Source organism: Somniosus microcephalus, chromosome 9, assembly GCF_052327205.1.
Source record: "Somniosus microcephalus isolate GS21.2 chromosome 9, FLI_Smic_1.0, whole genome shotgun sequence".
Taxonomy (NCBI): domain Eukaryota; kingdom Metazoa; phylum Chordata; class Chondrichthyes; order Squaliformes; family Somniosidae; genus Somniosus; species Somniosus microcephalus.
In genome coordinates this window covers 103059965-103075847 of record NC_140995.1, presented here as the reverse complement: position 1 = coordinate 103075847, position 15883 = coordinate 103059965, and the positions used below count along the sequence as shown (strand labels likewise).

The 15883-nt window shown below is 44.4% G+C and overlaps 1 protein-coding gene across 15 annotated transcripts in view; it reads left to right on the top strand.

Moving 5' to 3' along the window:
- The window catches only part of dtnba (dystrobrevin, beta a), a 694100-nt gene that overhangs the window by 290154 nt on the left and 388063 nt on the right, over window positions 1–15883 (top strand). For all 15 annotated transcript variants that reach the window (XR_015079517.1, XM_085996923.1, XM_085996913.1 and 12 more), the window contains exon 6: window positions 2309–2463. Coding sequence is in view for 14 of the 15 variants with exons in the window: in XM_085996923.1 (XP_085853049.1) it covers window positions 2309–2463 (155 nt within the window). In the remaining variant the exon portion in view is untranslated. The remainder of the gene's footprint in view (window positions 1–2308; window positions 2464–15883) is intronic.

Below are 15883 nucleotides of genomic sequence, written 5' to 3'. Positions count from 1 at the left end.
GCACAGGGGAGATGGGCGAACTTGACTTGGTGCGAGTTAGGACTCGGGCAGCCGAGTTTTGGATGACCTCAAGTTTACGTAGGGTGGAATGTGGGAGGCCAGCCAGGAGTATGTTGGAATAGTCAAGTCTAGAGGTAACAAAGGCATGGATGAGGATTTCAGCAGCGGATGAGCTGAGGCAAAAGTGAGGACGAACGATGTTACGGAGGTGGTTGTAGGCGGTCTTTGTTATGCTGCGGATATGTGGTCGGAAGCTCATTTCAGGGTCAAATATGACACCAAGATTTCGAACAGTGGTTCAGCCTCAGACAGATGTCAGGGAGAGGGATGGAGTCAGTGGCTAGGGAACGGAGTTTGTGGTGGGGACCGAAAACAATGGCTTCAGTCTTCCCAATATTTAATTGGAGAAATTTTTTTTTGCATGCAACTGTCAAGAGTATGAATGGGGATGACTGCAAAAATTCACAAACACACTGAAATAAATAAATAAAAACCATTACATATATAAAATTAATTAAAATGGCATTTAATTACGTAAATGGCCCAGAAATTCGGGTCCCAACGCGTGAGTACGCACAGGATACTCCCGCGTGGACCCGATGGAAGTGCCGGTTTCTTGCATGCGCGGGAAACCGGCACTTCCGTTCCTCTGAACGAAGGGGTTCAGAGGTCGAACGCGTGCGTGCGGGAGTCTGCGCGTGCGCTTTGAACTTACGTTTTTTTTACAGGTTTTTCCGTGAAGATAAGTCTTTAGATTTTAGAAATGTAAAAACCAGGCCTAAGGCCTGCATTTTAAAAGGTAATGGTCAATTAATTAAAATTAAAACATTTTTTCTGCAGGTTTATTATTTTTAAATACTTTAAAGCAAGGTAAGTTTATTTTTAGCCCCGTTTTTTTATAAAATTATTTTTTTTCAAAAATTTAAATTATTGCTTAAAATAGTTATTTAATGTAATTTATAGTTTATTTAAAAAGTGTGATGTTTTTAAATTTATTTGAAGGTTTACTGTTATTTTGGGGCCCGTATATTCATAAGTTTAGACAGGTCTTCCTGTCAATCTTATGAATGGGCTTTTCCCTCCTCTGATTGGCTGCCCATGGCTCACGTGATCCCAGGGGACGCATTGCACTAACTACGCCCCTGGGACACGCAAGCACAGCGCGCCGGGAGTTGGAGCAGGCCCCGGAGCGGAATTCCACGGGAGCCCAGAGCTCAACTGCCGGCGCGCAAGGTAAGTGCAGGTCGGGGGCTTGCACCCGCGGGAAGCCCCGAACAGGGCTTAATATAAACTTACCTTATTGGACAGGGGTTTTAATTTATAAGTGAGCGAGAAAATCTATTTTTCTATTTTTTAAAAACTCTTACGCTGGTAAAAGCAGGCGGGTGGAAATTGAGCAAATAGCGCAACTCTCCAACCACAGAGGCACTTTTCTTTGGCAAGTTCCGGGTTTCAGCGCATGCGCTTCTCATGGCTAAACCGGAACTTACACGGCCCCTATGGGCTCGTACACACCTCGTACGTACCCGTGGGGGTCGGAAATTCAGGGCCAATATAATTGATCAAAAAAGGAGGATGGGACAAAGCAAGTAACTGTATCCCAGTTTGAATGTTAATCGTGAAACAATTGCTAGAATCTTATCCGGAACAGAGTAAGTGAACACTTGGAAATGTATAAGCTGAATAGAGAGAGTCAGCATGGTTTTGTGAATACAACCTTCGACAAGAGTCTGTTGAAGTGGTGGATAGACAAGCATCAGTTGATGTCAAATACATGGATTTTCAGGAGGCATTTGATAAAGTTTACACAAGAGCATGCAGCTTAAAATTGAGGGACACAGAATAGGAGGTAATCTTGTGGCATAAATTTAAAAAAATTAATAGGGAGTAGCAGGGAGAGAATTGAGTTAAAAGGGCTACGTGAATTGTTGGGCAGTGCCATGGTGAATCAATCCCCAGCTTTTGACCTCTCCCTGCCATGACAACTTTCAGCCAAGAAGATGGGTGCACCGCCTATTCCCTGTAGCTGGCTGCTCGGAGGGATTGGCAATGTGACATTCGCACCCTTCCCATGCTGGTTGATGCTGCAGCCTCAGATTGGCACCTGCCCAATGATGAGCTTCTGATAGGGAATTGAGCTGCGTGGGCCTTAAACCTGAATCTGTTTCTGCTTCATGGCATTAAGCATTAGGAGCTAACACTCAACACTGACGAGCATCAATATTTCTATTATTAAAGATTGGTAACTTGCAGTCACTACAGCTTTTCTACCAACTGTTTCTTAAGTTTCTGTCCTTATGTATTACAGATACTTTCTCACAGATATCCGACTCCAATGGAATAATGATGTATATAAAGTTTGACCAGTTCTTAAGAGAGGTATTGAAGTTGCCCACAGCTGTGTTTGAGGGACCATCCTTTGGCTACACAGAACATGCAGTACGAACCTGCTTCCCACAACAGGTGAGATGTTTGGAGTAATTCAACACTCAATTTTGTACAAGCTCACTGACACCAGCATTTGCCCGTGCTTCCAATGTAACTATTTTGTGTCTTTATAGTGAAGCATGTTCATATTGAATTTAGTTATGAGGGCTTGGAATTATCAGGATTGAAAATTATAACATTCTCCAGATCTTTTGAAAGCTACAACAAGGATGACTGTAGAACAGAATCACACCTGAATGACCTGGTGGGACAGTGGAAACCATCCTCTTTCACCTTTAGAACCTTGATCCAAATCCTCACTGCTGGCTGCAAAGGCCCATGAAAAATTAAATTGTGCCGTCTCAATCCTGTTTGCCAGTGGTCGTCAGTTCACAACAGAGTCATGTACAATTTGACTCAGAGACCATAAGAATGGGAAATAGGAAGATTCACACCAGTACTTAAAGATATTGGCCTAGAAATTCACTATAGCCCCGTTTGGGGCGCTAAACCCGGAAGCGTTCGCGGCCGCCCGCCGGAAATTCAGTTGGAGCGCCCCAGAGGGAAGCGCAACGCTACTAGAGGCGCCCCGCATCCCCCTTGGAGCGCTGCAACTGAATATAGTAGCGCAACGTGCCACAGCGCCACACGCTGTAGCACGTCGCGCTGCGGTACTGCAGGCCTTCCTCCCCTACTTAAAGGGGAGGGGCCTTGTTCTGCGAGATCTGGGGCCCAGCTGGGCCCCCGAGGATCGCGAGTGCCGGCAAAAGAGCCCGGCACCGAGGAGAAGTGCCAGGCTCTTGGAACACAGCCGGCACTCCACGGGGGGGAGGGGTGGGGGGATCAGGAGGCCGGGGACAGCAGCGCGGAGAGGTGCTGGCAGGCGGCCAGCAACAAAAATGGCCGCCCTGCACCTCCTTTAATTTGCGCCTCTCCCGCCGCAGGTAGGCCCCCCTGAACCGGTCGCACATAGCGTCCGGCAGTAAATCAGGGGGCCCTTCCTAATATCGCGGCCAAGGCGTCAGCGGGGCGCTGCGCACACCGATGACGTCACCGGTAGCGGCACAACGCTAACGGCTAGCGCCACCATTAGCGTCCTGCTGAATTTAGCGGGAGGCGTGGCCAGTGGCTTCCGACCCACTTAGCGCCCTCTTAAGGCGCTAACGGTTGGCGCAGCCCACTGAATTTCTAGGCCATTATGTTCTTAGACTAGAGTAAGGCATATTGGTTACAGTCAAGGGAGATTTATTCATACAAACATAGAAGGCAGGAGTAGGCCATTCGGCCCCTCAAGCCTGCTCCGCCATTCAATGCGATCATGGCTGATCATCCACATTCAGTACCCTGTCCCTGCTTTCTCCCCATATCTCTTGACCCCTTTAGCCTGAAGAAATATATCCAACTCCTTCTTGAATATATTTAATGAATTGGCCTCTACTGCCTTCTGTGGTAGAGAATTCCACAGGTTCACCACTCTCTGGGTGAAGAAATTCCTCCTCATTTCTGTCCTAAATGGCTTACCCCTTATCCTTAGACTGTGACCCCTGGTTCTGGACTCCCCGACCATCGGGAACATCCTTCCTGCATCTAGTCTGTCCAGTCCTGTCAGAATTTTATAAGTTTCAATGAGATCCCCTCTCATTCTTCCAAACTCCAGCGAGTATAAGCCCAATCGACCCAATCTCTCCTCATACGTCATTCCTGCCATCCCAGGTATCAGCCTGGTGAATCTTCGCTGAACTCCCTCCATGGCAAGAACATACTTCCTCAGATAAGGTGACCAAAACTGCACACAATACTCAGGGTGTGGTCTCACCAAGGCCCTGTACAACTGCAGCAAGACATCCTTGTTCCTGTACTCAAACCCCCTCGCTACGAAGGCCAACATACCATTTGCCTTCTTAACCGCCTGCTGCACCTGCATGCTTACCTTCAGCGACTGGTGCACAAGGACACCCAGGTCTCGTTGCACTTCCCCTTCTCCCAATCTATTGCCATTCAGATAATAATCTGCCATCCTGTTTTTGACACCAAAGTGGATAACCTCGCATTTATCCACGTTATATTGCATCTGCCATGCTTCTGCCCAATCACCCAACCTGTCCAAATCATCCTGGAGTTTCTCGGCATCCTCCTCACAGCACACACGCCCACCCAGCTTTGTGTCATCTGCAAACTTGGAGATATTAGATCTAGTTCCCTTGTCTAGATCATTAATATATATTGTGAATAGCTGGGGTCCAAGGACCGATCCCTGCGGTACCCCACTAGTCACTGCCTGCCACTCGGAAAAAGACCCGTTTATTCCAACTCTTTTCTTTCTGTCTGCCAACCAGTTCTCTATTCAAGTCAATACCTTGCCCCCAATCCCATGTGCCTTAACTTTACATGCTAATCTCTTATGTGGGACCTTATCGAAAGCTTTTTGAAAGTCCAAATACACCACATCCACTGGTTCTCCCTTATCTATTTTACCAGTTACATCCTCAAAAAATTCCAATAGATTAGTCAAGCACGATTTACCTTTTGTAAATCCATGTTGACTTTGTCCGATCCTGTCACTATTTTCCAAGTGCTCTGCTATTACATCTTTTATAATGGACTCTAGCATTTTCCCCACTACCGATGTTAGGCTTACCGGTCTGTAATTCCCCGTTTTCTCTCTACCACCTTTTTGAATAGTGGGGTAACATTAGCTACCCTCCAATCCATGGGTACTGTTCCAGATTCCATCAAATGTTGGAAGATGATCAGCAATGCATCTACTATTTCTAGGGCCACTTCCTTAAGTACCCTAGGATGTAGATTATCAGGCCCTGGGGATTTATCGGCCTTCAATCCCGTCAATTTCCCTAACACCATTTCCCTACAAATACTGATTTCTTTCAGTTCCTGCATCTAACCTGGGGTCTAGCTGATCTGAAAATGCTTACTACAGACACTGGGTGTCCAGTGTGCCAAGTAATGGGTTGGGGAAAATATATTGTGTGCAGCACTCCCAATTCATGTGCATGGAATTTCGGTGGCAGTTCTCCTGATCTCCAGGTTTTCTGATGATCTTCTGCAGAAGTTACAGCAGCAGATTGGCAGAACCATGTTGAAGTTCCCTCCCAAGATGTCACTGAAGAAATGTCACCACACAAAATGTAGCTTTTGGCTCATAATTTGAAGGCAAAGCCTCTGCCAACAAATGTAAAAATATTTCCCTCTACAATATTCATGGGGCATATTTTCTCCTGTTCACCACATGTTGCATGACTCACTGTGTACAATGCCATGGGGAGATGTGCTAGTAATATCAGTGCAAATACAAAGCAGGTTTCTACATTTATATTTATGGAAACTTTTTCCTAACGGCAAACAGTAGAAGAGCATTTCTCTTTTGCCATAGCTGAATATGAACAGAAATGTGTCTCTCTGGCAGCTGGGACAGATATTGGATGTTTGTGCTTGCTGCCAGTCATTTCAAAATAAAATTTGTTTTGAGCTTATTAACACTTTTTTTTCTATGTGTTCAGTGTCTTATAATTTTCATTACATTTGCAAAGTCCAGAACATACAGTGCAGTAGATGAAACCAAAACCCTGCAACAACTTGATGCCTGAAGCAAGAGAAACCCACAATTTAACAATGACTACATTTAAAATACTGACAAGTCTTGTAACAACTAACTCAAATCTGTAGAAAAGACCAATAGAATATGCTTATTTTTACAGTTTACTACAGTGCCATGTCAGCTTATGACTTCAGTCAAGTGCTGTTAATTTATATTTAAAAATAAATGTTTTTGTCAGCTATAGGAAGCTGAATACTTGGCAGGCGCTTAGCACATGCACACACTATATTAACTCTTTCAGTGCCATAGTAAATTTAAGAGCCTGCTTTTAACCTCAGTAATTTTAAAGAGGCTTTTTTGTGCTTTTTAAGTTCTTCTGTGAGTTGCACTACAAAATCTGCCATGGGACAACTATTTATGTCGTCACAAGGATGACACAAGAGTGTATCTTCTGACTCACTGTGTACAATGCCATGGCAAGATGTGCTAGTAATATATCTGATCTGTCTGCCCAGGGCAACAACTCACTTTTTGAAATGAAAGTGCAAGTGTGCTTCCTGTTGTATGTGCTCACATAGTGCTGAATGATTCTGGTTCCTCCACTAGGTTAATAACATCCTGAAACACGCATCTAATTAAAGCACAGCCAGTGGGCAAGCAAAATCCATGTGTGAAGAAAAACACCTTTCACATCACATCCTTAGAGTTCCCAAAACTCTTTACAACAAATAGGTTAACCTTTTGAAGTTTGCTATGCAACAGATTGTGCACAATGAGGTTCCATAATCAGCAAATGAATGAATAACCAGATAATCTGATTTATTTGCTGGTGTTGGTTGAAGTACGAATGTTGGCTAGGACATTGGGAGAAGTTCTTGCTCTTCTTTGAATAATGGCCCAGTAATTCCGGTCCCAACGCGTGATACTCGCGCGTGGGCCCGTTGGAAGTGCCGGATTTCAGCATGCACAGTGCATGCGCGGGAAACCGGCATTTCCTCCAAGGGGTTCAGAGGTCCAACGCGTGCACGCAGGACTCTGCGCGCACGCATTGAACTTCCTTCTTTTTGACAGGTTTGCCCGTGTGTAAGTGCCTGAACTTTTTAGAAATGTAAAAAGGAGGCGTAAGGACTTGATTCTTTAAGGTAAGTGGTCTATTATTTAAAATTATAACATTTTTTCCACAGCTTTATTGTTTTTAAGGACTTTACAGTAAGGTAAGTTTATTTTTAGACCCGATTTCTTAAAACATTATTTTTTTCAAAAATGTGATTAATTGTTTAAAATAGTTTTTTAAATTATTTATAGTTCATTTAATTAGTGGGATGTTTTTTAAAATTTTATTTAAAGTTTAAGTAGTGTTTTGGGCGCCCGTACTTTTCATGAGTTTGACAGTTCTTACTATCAAACTCGTGAATTAAGTTTCCCCTCCCCTGGTTGGCTGCCCAGTGCTCACCTGATCCCAGCCGGCACATCGCACTAACTACGCCGCTGGATCAGGCAAGCACAGCGCGCCGACATCTGAACCGGGCCAGTGACAGGAATTCCAAGCAGTACCAGGCTTCAGCTGTCAGCGCGCCGGGTAAGTGCACATCGGGGGCTTGCACGCACGGCAAGCCCCCGATCCTAATTTCTGGGCCAATGTCATGGAATCTTTTACATGCACCTGGAGACTGGAGCTCAGTTTAGCATCTCATCTGAAAGACAGCACAGCCAACAATGTATCTCTTCCTCAATGCGGCACTGAAGTGTTAGCCTTGTGTATGTGGTCTAGTCTAGAGTGGGGCTTGAACCCACAACCTTCTCTACTAGAGACTGGCAACTGGGTTATTTGGTAGTGCTTTCGCCTCTGAGCCAGAAGCTTGTATTAAAAGTAGTGAGATAAAGGAAGTTCTTTGGAATATGTTCAATTTCATTTTTCACTTTTCTCAATTAGGTTGATTCATGTTATCATATTTGGATAGCTCATGGTAGGTTTGGCCTAGCATGTGCTTAATTTGTATTCCCCCGCATTTCTTGATGGAATAGCCGGTAGTGTCTTAAAAGGAATATATGGTACTTGCAACTTGTACATTTGATTGTCACATGGCCAACCCTTTCCAGTCCTCCCCTCCCCCCCCCCTCCCAAAAGTCAATGAAGCCATGGTGTTTTCCTGCTTTTAGACCACCCCTTCCCCATATGAATATATCAACTTCGTGTAAAGAATGTAACCATTATCAATTTCTTTTCCTCATCTTGAACTGTTGTTGAGTTCTGTGTTTCCTCAAGATGATAAGGGGTGAAAGTCTAGCTGTTGGGTAAGAGTGCAAAACAAGAAATCCAGGGGAAAGTAGTGGCTGTAATTCTAACACAAATTCACAAGACATTGGCCTAGAAATTCAGTGGGCTGCGCCACCAGTTAGCGCCTAAAGAGGGCACTCAGTGGCTTTAACGCCACTGGCTGCGCCTCCCGCAATATTTAGCGGGGCGCTAATGGCGGCGTTAGCCTGTAGCGCTGTGCCGCCACTGATGACGTCATTGGTGTGTGCAGCGCCCCGCTACCGCCCCGATCGCGATATTTGGTAGCGCCCGCCTCTGTAGCGCCGTTCGCAAATCACGCCCGGTTCATGGGGCCTACCCGTGGCGGCAGTGGCGCAAATTAAGGTGGAGGTTCGGGGCGGCCATTTTTTCCAGTGGCCGCCTGCCAGCACCTTCGTCCCCGGCCTCCTGATCCCCTCCTCGGGCAGTGCTGGCTGTGTCCCGAGTGCCCGGCACTTCTCCTCGGTGCCGGGCTCTTTTGCCGGCACTCGCGATCGCTCATCGCGCTGGTGCAGGCCCCTCCCCCTTAAGAAGCGGAGGAAGACCTGCAGTACCACAGCGCGCCGCTGCGGCACTTTGCGCTGTGATATTCAGTTTCAGCGCCCTAAGAGGGACGCGGGGCGCCTCGAGCAGTGCCCCGAGTGTCTCTTGGGGAGTTCAAGCTGAATTTCCGGTGGTCGCAACTGCTCCGATCGCAGCGGTAATTCCAGCACCCAGGCGAGCTTGTCGCCCCGTTTGGGCCTCCACCGAATTTCTAGGCCATTGTGTTTCAAGCAATCACCAGGGTCAATTTTGGGATGTGTTTGTTCTTACTTTGACCCTGGATACATACTGTTGTTGTGCCATTTTATAATGTATAAAATAAGGGGAGAAGAGTACAAAGTACTTGGCAAAATTAAAAAAGAACAAAGGACCTATTGATTGCTACTCATGTTTTGATATTTCTCAATGGGACAAATAATAGAATGAACAATCTGAGAAGAATTTACCTGAGTTCTCCCATATGTATATTATTTGATGATGAAAATACTGTTTAATCTGTAAAATTTAGACATTAATTTATATGATGAATTAGTTCAACTTAATTTGTGTCCAAAAAGTGTTAACACTTAAACTGTTGTAACATTTAGCATATCTGTTTGGGTAGAGCTAAGAAACCGCAAGGGGCAGAAAACATTGGTGGAAGTTGTTTTATTGGCCCCCAAACAGTATTTGTAATGTAAGTCAGAGTATAAATCAGGAAATTAGAGGCATGTGTAACAAAGGTAATACAGTAATCATGGGGGACTTTAATCTACATGTAGACTGGGCAAACCAAATTTGCAGTAATAGTGTGGAGGATGAGTTCATGGAATGCGTACAAGATAGTTATTAACCTTGTAGTAAAGGGGTCTTTAGGGAAGAGTGACCAAAATATGATAGAATTTTATATTGAGTTTGAAAGTGATTTAGTTAAGTCCGAAACTTGGGTCTTAATTCTAAACAAAGCAAACTACGTAGGTATGAGGGGCAAGTGCCTAAGGTAGATTGGGAAACTACATTAAAAGGTACAATGGTAGACAAGCAATGGCTAACATTTAAAGAATTAATACATAATTTACAACAAATATTAAGGCACAAAAATCCCACAGAAAAAGTGGTCCAACTGTGGCTAACGAGAAGTTAAAGATAGTAATAAATCAAAGCAAGAGGCTTATAACGTTGTCAAAAACTGTTGTAAGCCTGAGGATTGGGAGGATTTTGGAATTCAGCAAAGGAGGACCAAGAAATTGATAAGCAAAGAGAAAAAAGAATATGAGAGTAAATTAGCAAGAGACATAAAAACAGATTGTAAATGTTTCCATAGATATGTAAATAGGAAGAGATTAGTGAAAGTAAACGTGGGCCCATTAGAGGCAGAGACAGGAGAAAATATAATGGGCAGTAAGGAAATGGCTGAGACATTAAACAAATACTTTGGGCTGGATTTTCATTCAGAAGTCGGGAAGGAGGCGGGACTACAACTTTCGGGTTTTAGTCCCGCCTCCATCGAGATGCGGCCAATCCACGCGATTTTCCCTTGATTGACCTTGTTGAGCCCGCCCAGTGGGCTCAGGCCAATTAAGGGCCACCCGGCAACAGGTGAAGTCACAGACTGAAATGTCAAGACGTGTTGACAGATGAAATATCAGTGTTTCACAGCTGTTTGAAGCTGTCAAACACTGACAGTCTTACTTCTAACCTGAGTGCTTCTACACAGACTCAGTTAGAAATCTCGCCGGCACTGAAAGCTGAAGGCTGTCACTTTTGACAGCTCGCGGCCATTCTGCTTTCTGTGCCGGCTGAATGATGGACTCCCGAAGCCTAGAGGAAGGAAGGCTGTAAAGGTAAGTACAGGTAATTTAAACTTCTTTAGACACACCAAACACACTTACCTTTGCACTCATGCACCCATCACTCACCTGAACACCGACATCTCGACCCCTCCAAGTCCTTCCACCCGACGACCTGCCTGCTCTAACCTGGCGTGGTTTGGAGCCGTTGGGAATCCCACACGACACCCTTCAAAATAGGGATTAGGCTAAAAACTGCCTGTTAACTACCTGTTATCAGGGAGTTAATTGGCACTAATCCCTTCCTGCCTCGGGTCGGTGGGTCCCAGTGCGGGGCGGGTACCCGCCTCCTCTGAAACTTATGTGGAGGCGGGTTTTGGGCGGGATCGTGTCGGGACCCCCGAATTCGGGATTATTGCCCCCCGCACGCCTAAAAGCCCGCCTCACGGCACACTGAAAATCAACCCCTTTGTGTCTGTCTTCACGGTAGAAGACACAAAAAACATTGAAATAATGGGGAACCAAGGGCCCAGAGAGAATGAGGAACTTAAAGAAATCCACTTTGGTAGGAAAAACAAAAAAGCAGAATATTTTTTGAATGGTGAGAGACTGGGAAATGTTTGCATTCAGAGGGACCTGGGTGTCCTTGTACATGAATCACAGAAAATTAACATGCAGGTACAGCAAGCAATTGGGAAAGCAAATGGTATGTTAGCTTTTGTTACAAAGGGATTAGAGTATAAGAGTAAAGAAGTCTTACTACAATTCTACAGGGCATTAGTGAGGCCACACCTGGAGTACTGTGTACAGTTCTGGTCTCTTTACCTAAGGAAAGCCATACTTGCCTTAGAGGGAATGCAGCGAAGGTTCACTAGACTGGTTCCTGGGATGAGGGGATTGCCCTATGAGGAGAGATTGAGTAGACTAGGTCTATATTCCCTAGAGTTTAGAAGAATAATTGAAACATGTGAAATTCTTAAGGGGCTTGACAACGTTAATGCTGAGAACATGTTTCCCCTGGCTGGGGAATCTAAAACATGGGGTCACAGAATAAGGGATAGGCCATTTAGGACTGAGATGAGGAGAAATTTCTTCACTCAAAGGGTTGTGAATCTTTGGAATTCTCTACCCCAGAGGGCTGTGGATGCTCAGTCATTGAGTATATTCAAGACAGAGGTCGATTACATTTTTGGGAACTAAGGGAATCAAACGATATGGGGATAGTGCGGGAAGGTGGAGTTGAGGTAGAAGATCAGCCATGATTTTGTTGAATGGCGGAGCAGGCTTGAAGAACCAAATGACCTACTCCAGCTCCTATTTCTTATGTTCTTATATGTAGATTAAAAAAAATACAAATAATTATTTTGGCTTATGTTGTGTATATCAGGCTGGTAGGGTTGGCATACACAAGCAGTATTTAATTTTTATTTGAGAATAGAAAAGTAAATTTTTGCATGATTTTGCTGTGCAACCTGCTGTCGTGATTTGACATGGTTTTTTTAAATTTATGAAGTATTGAGTGAAATGGAAATAAGTACAAATGACATGTTCCTGTGTTTCCACAAGAGGGCAGTGTTGTCTGCATCCTCTTGGACTGCACGTATTCGGAAGTCCAGAATTCTTAGTCTCTTTACTTCCTCGTTATACATCTTTTTATAATATCGTCCTTCGATTTTTGAAGAGGGAGAACTTTATAATGTCAGCATTAACTTGCCTCCCTGGTTTCTGCCAATGGGGATCGTACTTTCAGCCACCTAGGCCTCATGCTTTGGAATTTCCTCCCTAATCTCCTTTGCTTTTCCACCTTCGTCTCCTCCTTTAAGACTCTCCATCAAAACCACTTCTTTGACCAAGCTTTTGGTCATCCCTCCTAATAGCTCCTCCTTTGGCTCAAAGTCCATTTTTAGATTACAAAGTGCTTTTGAATGTTTTTCTATGTTCAAGATCCCTAGCTCTGTAATCTCCTAGCCCTACAACCCATTGAAATATCTGCGCTCCTCCAATTCTGGCCTCTTGAACATCCCCGATTTTAATCGCTCCACCATTGACAGCCGTGCCTTCAGCTGCCAAGGCCCTCTGGAATTACCTCCCTAAATCTCTCTACCTCTCTTTCCTCCTTTAAAACATCCCTTAAAACCAACCTGTCTGTCCTAATATCTTCTTAAGTGGCTTGGTGTCAATTTTTTTTTATAACGCTCCTGTGAAGCATCTTTGGACGTTTTACTACGTTAAAGATACTATATAAATACAAGTTGTTGCTTCCCTAATAAATGACAACTGCTTTTCCAGATTTTAGCTGAACTTGATTTCTGACAAGTAAAATCCATGAAGCTGGAAGGTAAACAGTTCCATGTTGGGCGAGGCACTGTGGCCGTGTTCTCTAAACATGCCGATGTTCCGAAATACGAGAATTGTGTTTTCAACGTTTACACCAAACAGCTGAAAAATGTATTTCCATTTGGAAATTCACAGTTGGTTTGGGGCCATTTTGGTGGGAAAGGGTTAAAAATGAGTTAATTGTGTTCTTTTTCAATTTTTTTTTCCTTCATGACCATTTATAGCTTAATAGTGCTCAGTGCTTTTAACCAGATTCTATTGTTTCTGTAAAATAGATTCTAATTCAACAATGAAATGTGAAAGCAATTGTGCTTCATGTCTTGTCAGGTCCAGTATGCAATTTCACTATGAAGTTGTAGAAGTGATATAAAACAGCCTGGTCTTTAAAATCTGTCAGGAATAGCGTCATGTGTGCTGATAAAGTGAAAGATGATAGCCATGGGGAAACGGAATATTTCTTTACTTTGCACTTTGAATATCGAACTCTCCAGCATTGGACATCACACATGTGAAATACATCTTGCTGTTGAAGTAACTCTATGGAAGTGAACTGTGTATTTAAGTAGCTTTGAATCTGATTGTCAGATGTTGAATTGTTTTGTTGCAGAATACAGGCATACAGAACAGTGCATCATTATAACGTGCACTAAAGTGGGTTTACCGGTGCACATTTCTTTGTGCATCTGCATTCTGCTACAGAAGTCAATATCTGAGAGTCAAATTGAAAAGTAAAACTCAAAAGAAATTTGAGATAGTTGGGTCAGAATACATTAGTAAGGTAATTACATATTAAGACAGCAGACATTTTCCATACACATTCCATTATTTTAAACTTGGATCCAGAATATGGGAATGTCTACAACAATGACCATCAATCAGCCATTGTCAAGGTATTGGAATGTGCTAACAACAGCTAAATGATTGTTACTGGTAAATAAATGCTGCCAAAAATCATTACATTCTAGCCTCTTTGAGACTGATTTGATTTTCTATTTTTTAACCAAGTAAATAGTAGAAGAGTAATTGAGATTGGATTTAGTGGGTTAGGTTTTCAGCTGGCAGAAAGGCAGGGGGTGACGTTACTGTCCAATGGTGAAGTTATTTTATACCTCACAGTAAAAAAAATAATTGTGGCTGGATTTTCCCTTATTCTAAATCCAGTGATGAGGATCTACCACTGAGGCTTGCTGGAGGGGCTGATGAATAATATCAGTGTGCGATCCAGTTTTTATTGTACATTGTTGAATTGTGGGTGGATTTTCCCTTGTCCTAAATCCAGTGATAAGGATCTACCACTGAGGCTTGCTGGAGGGGCTGATGAATAATATCAGTGTGCGATCCAGCTTTTATTGTAAATTGTTGATGGGGGTCAGTGGCCCTTTAGAGCATGGTTTGCTGTTTCTGCAGCTGTAACTTTGAGCACAATGCCGGCTACCTCAGCAGGTTATCCGGCAGATGAGTTTTGTCCTCTGCTGCTTAGGTTTCCTTTTGCGCAGTTCTCAGTGCAGTGTGCAAAATGCACCACAAAAAAAACATACGGTGGCACAGGTATCTCTTAACTTGGCTTTCTGCCCATCTGTACACTGCCAGTGGCTTGAGCATAAGAGCAAGACGTCTGTTTGTTGTACATTTACTTACTTACATTTTGGTGTTGCTCCTGTGATGGTAAAATAATACGCAGGATTAACACATGGGCTTGGATTTTGTGGTAATAATAACGGTGAGGCTATCATTGCAACAGTGACTGCACTTCAAAACTATTATATTGGCATTGGGACGTGCTGAGGTTGTGAAAGGCGTTGTATAAATGCAAGTCGTTATTTTCTTTCTGGGGGGGGTAGATGATTTTCCACTGCCGCTGTTGGCAATACATCTACTACTGCTGGCCTGGAGGAAAACCTGAGAAATTCACGATTGGTTACATGTTAAATGACTCGTGTCAAAATGCTCTGTCGTTGTGTGAATATTCATATGCAGAAATTGATTGCTGCATAACAGCTTGCTTTGTTATTTAATAACACTTTCAGACATTCCATCTCTGGATACGCAAGATGACTACTGCCTGGCTGCAATTTTCCAGAATTTATAATTTTATTACTTGGAATAATAATCTGTTTGGGTGTAAGTGTACCGGCAGTGATTTTTTAAATAGCTGATCAAGCTCTTAATAAGGGAAAAAAGTTGCCTCTACTTCCAAGGTCCTCCTGGCTAGGACGTCAGCAGTCCCCAGTTAAGTCCCTTAGCTGACCCTCACACTGCATTTATCCTGACCTCTAGAGCGCTGGCCGGTCAGGAGGCCAGAGCTGAAGATTCCTGGTGTCGGAAATCACACTTCTTGGTTCTCCAATGTCAAGGGTCATGTTTGGGGCCAATGGAGGTTCCACCCATCCAGGCCGTGTCAGGATGAGTGGACTGGGACATGATGTATCCAGGTGCTGTCCAATTTTGTTCAGGTACCATTGCACACCTGGTTGACCTATGCCAGATGTACACCTCTGGCCCAGAGGAAATTTGGGGCCAAACTTTCTGTGAAAGCTCCAAATAAAATTCACTGATTCGAACAGCACAAGCTAACGCATACCCCTGAAATAGTTATTGGGGGCTTCATTTATTGTAAACTAGCTGAAGTGCCCGGCGGTGCCGAGGCTTTTTCGAGGGCATGTTGTTGTTGGAAGAGAGAGAGAGCGACTGGGGGGAAGAGAGAGCGACTGGGGGGAAGAGAGAGAGCGACTGGGGGGAAGAGAGGGAGGGGAGGGGTGGGGGGAAGAGAGGGAGGGGGAGGGGAGGGCGGGGGGGAGGGGAAGGGCGGGGGAGGGAGGGAGGGGGAGGGCGGGGAAGGGAGGGCGGGGGGAGGGGAGGGGGGAAGGAAGGGAGGGCAGGGGAGGGGGGAAGGAAGGAAGGGAGGGCAGGGGAAGGGAGGGCGGGGGGGAGGGGAGGGAGGGGGGAAGGGAGGGC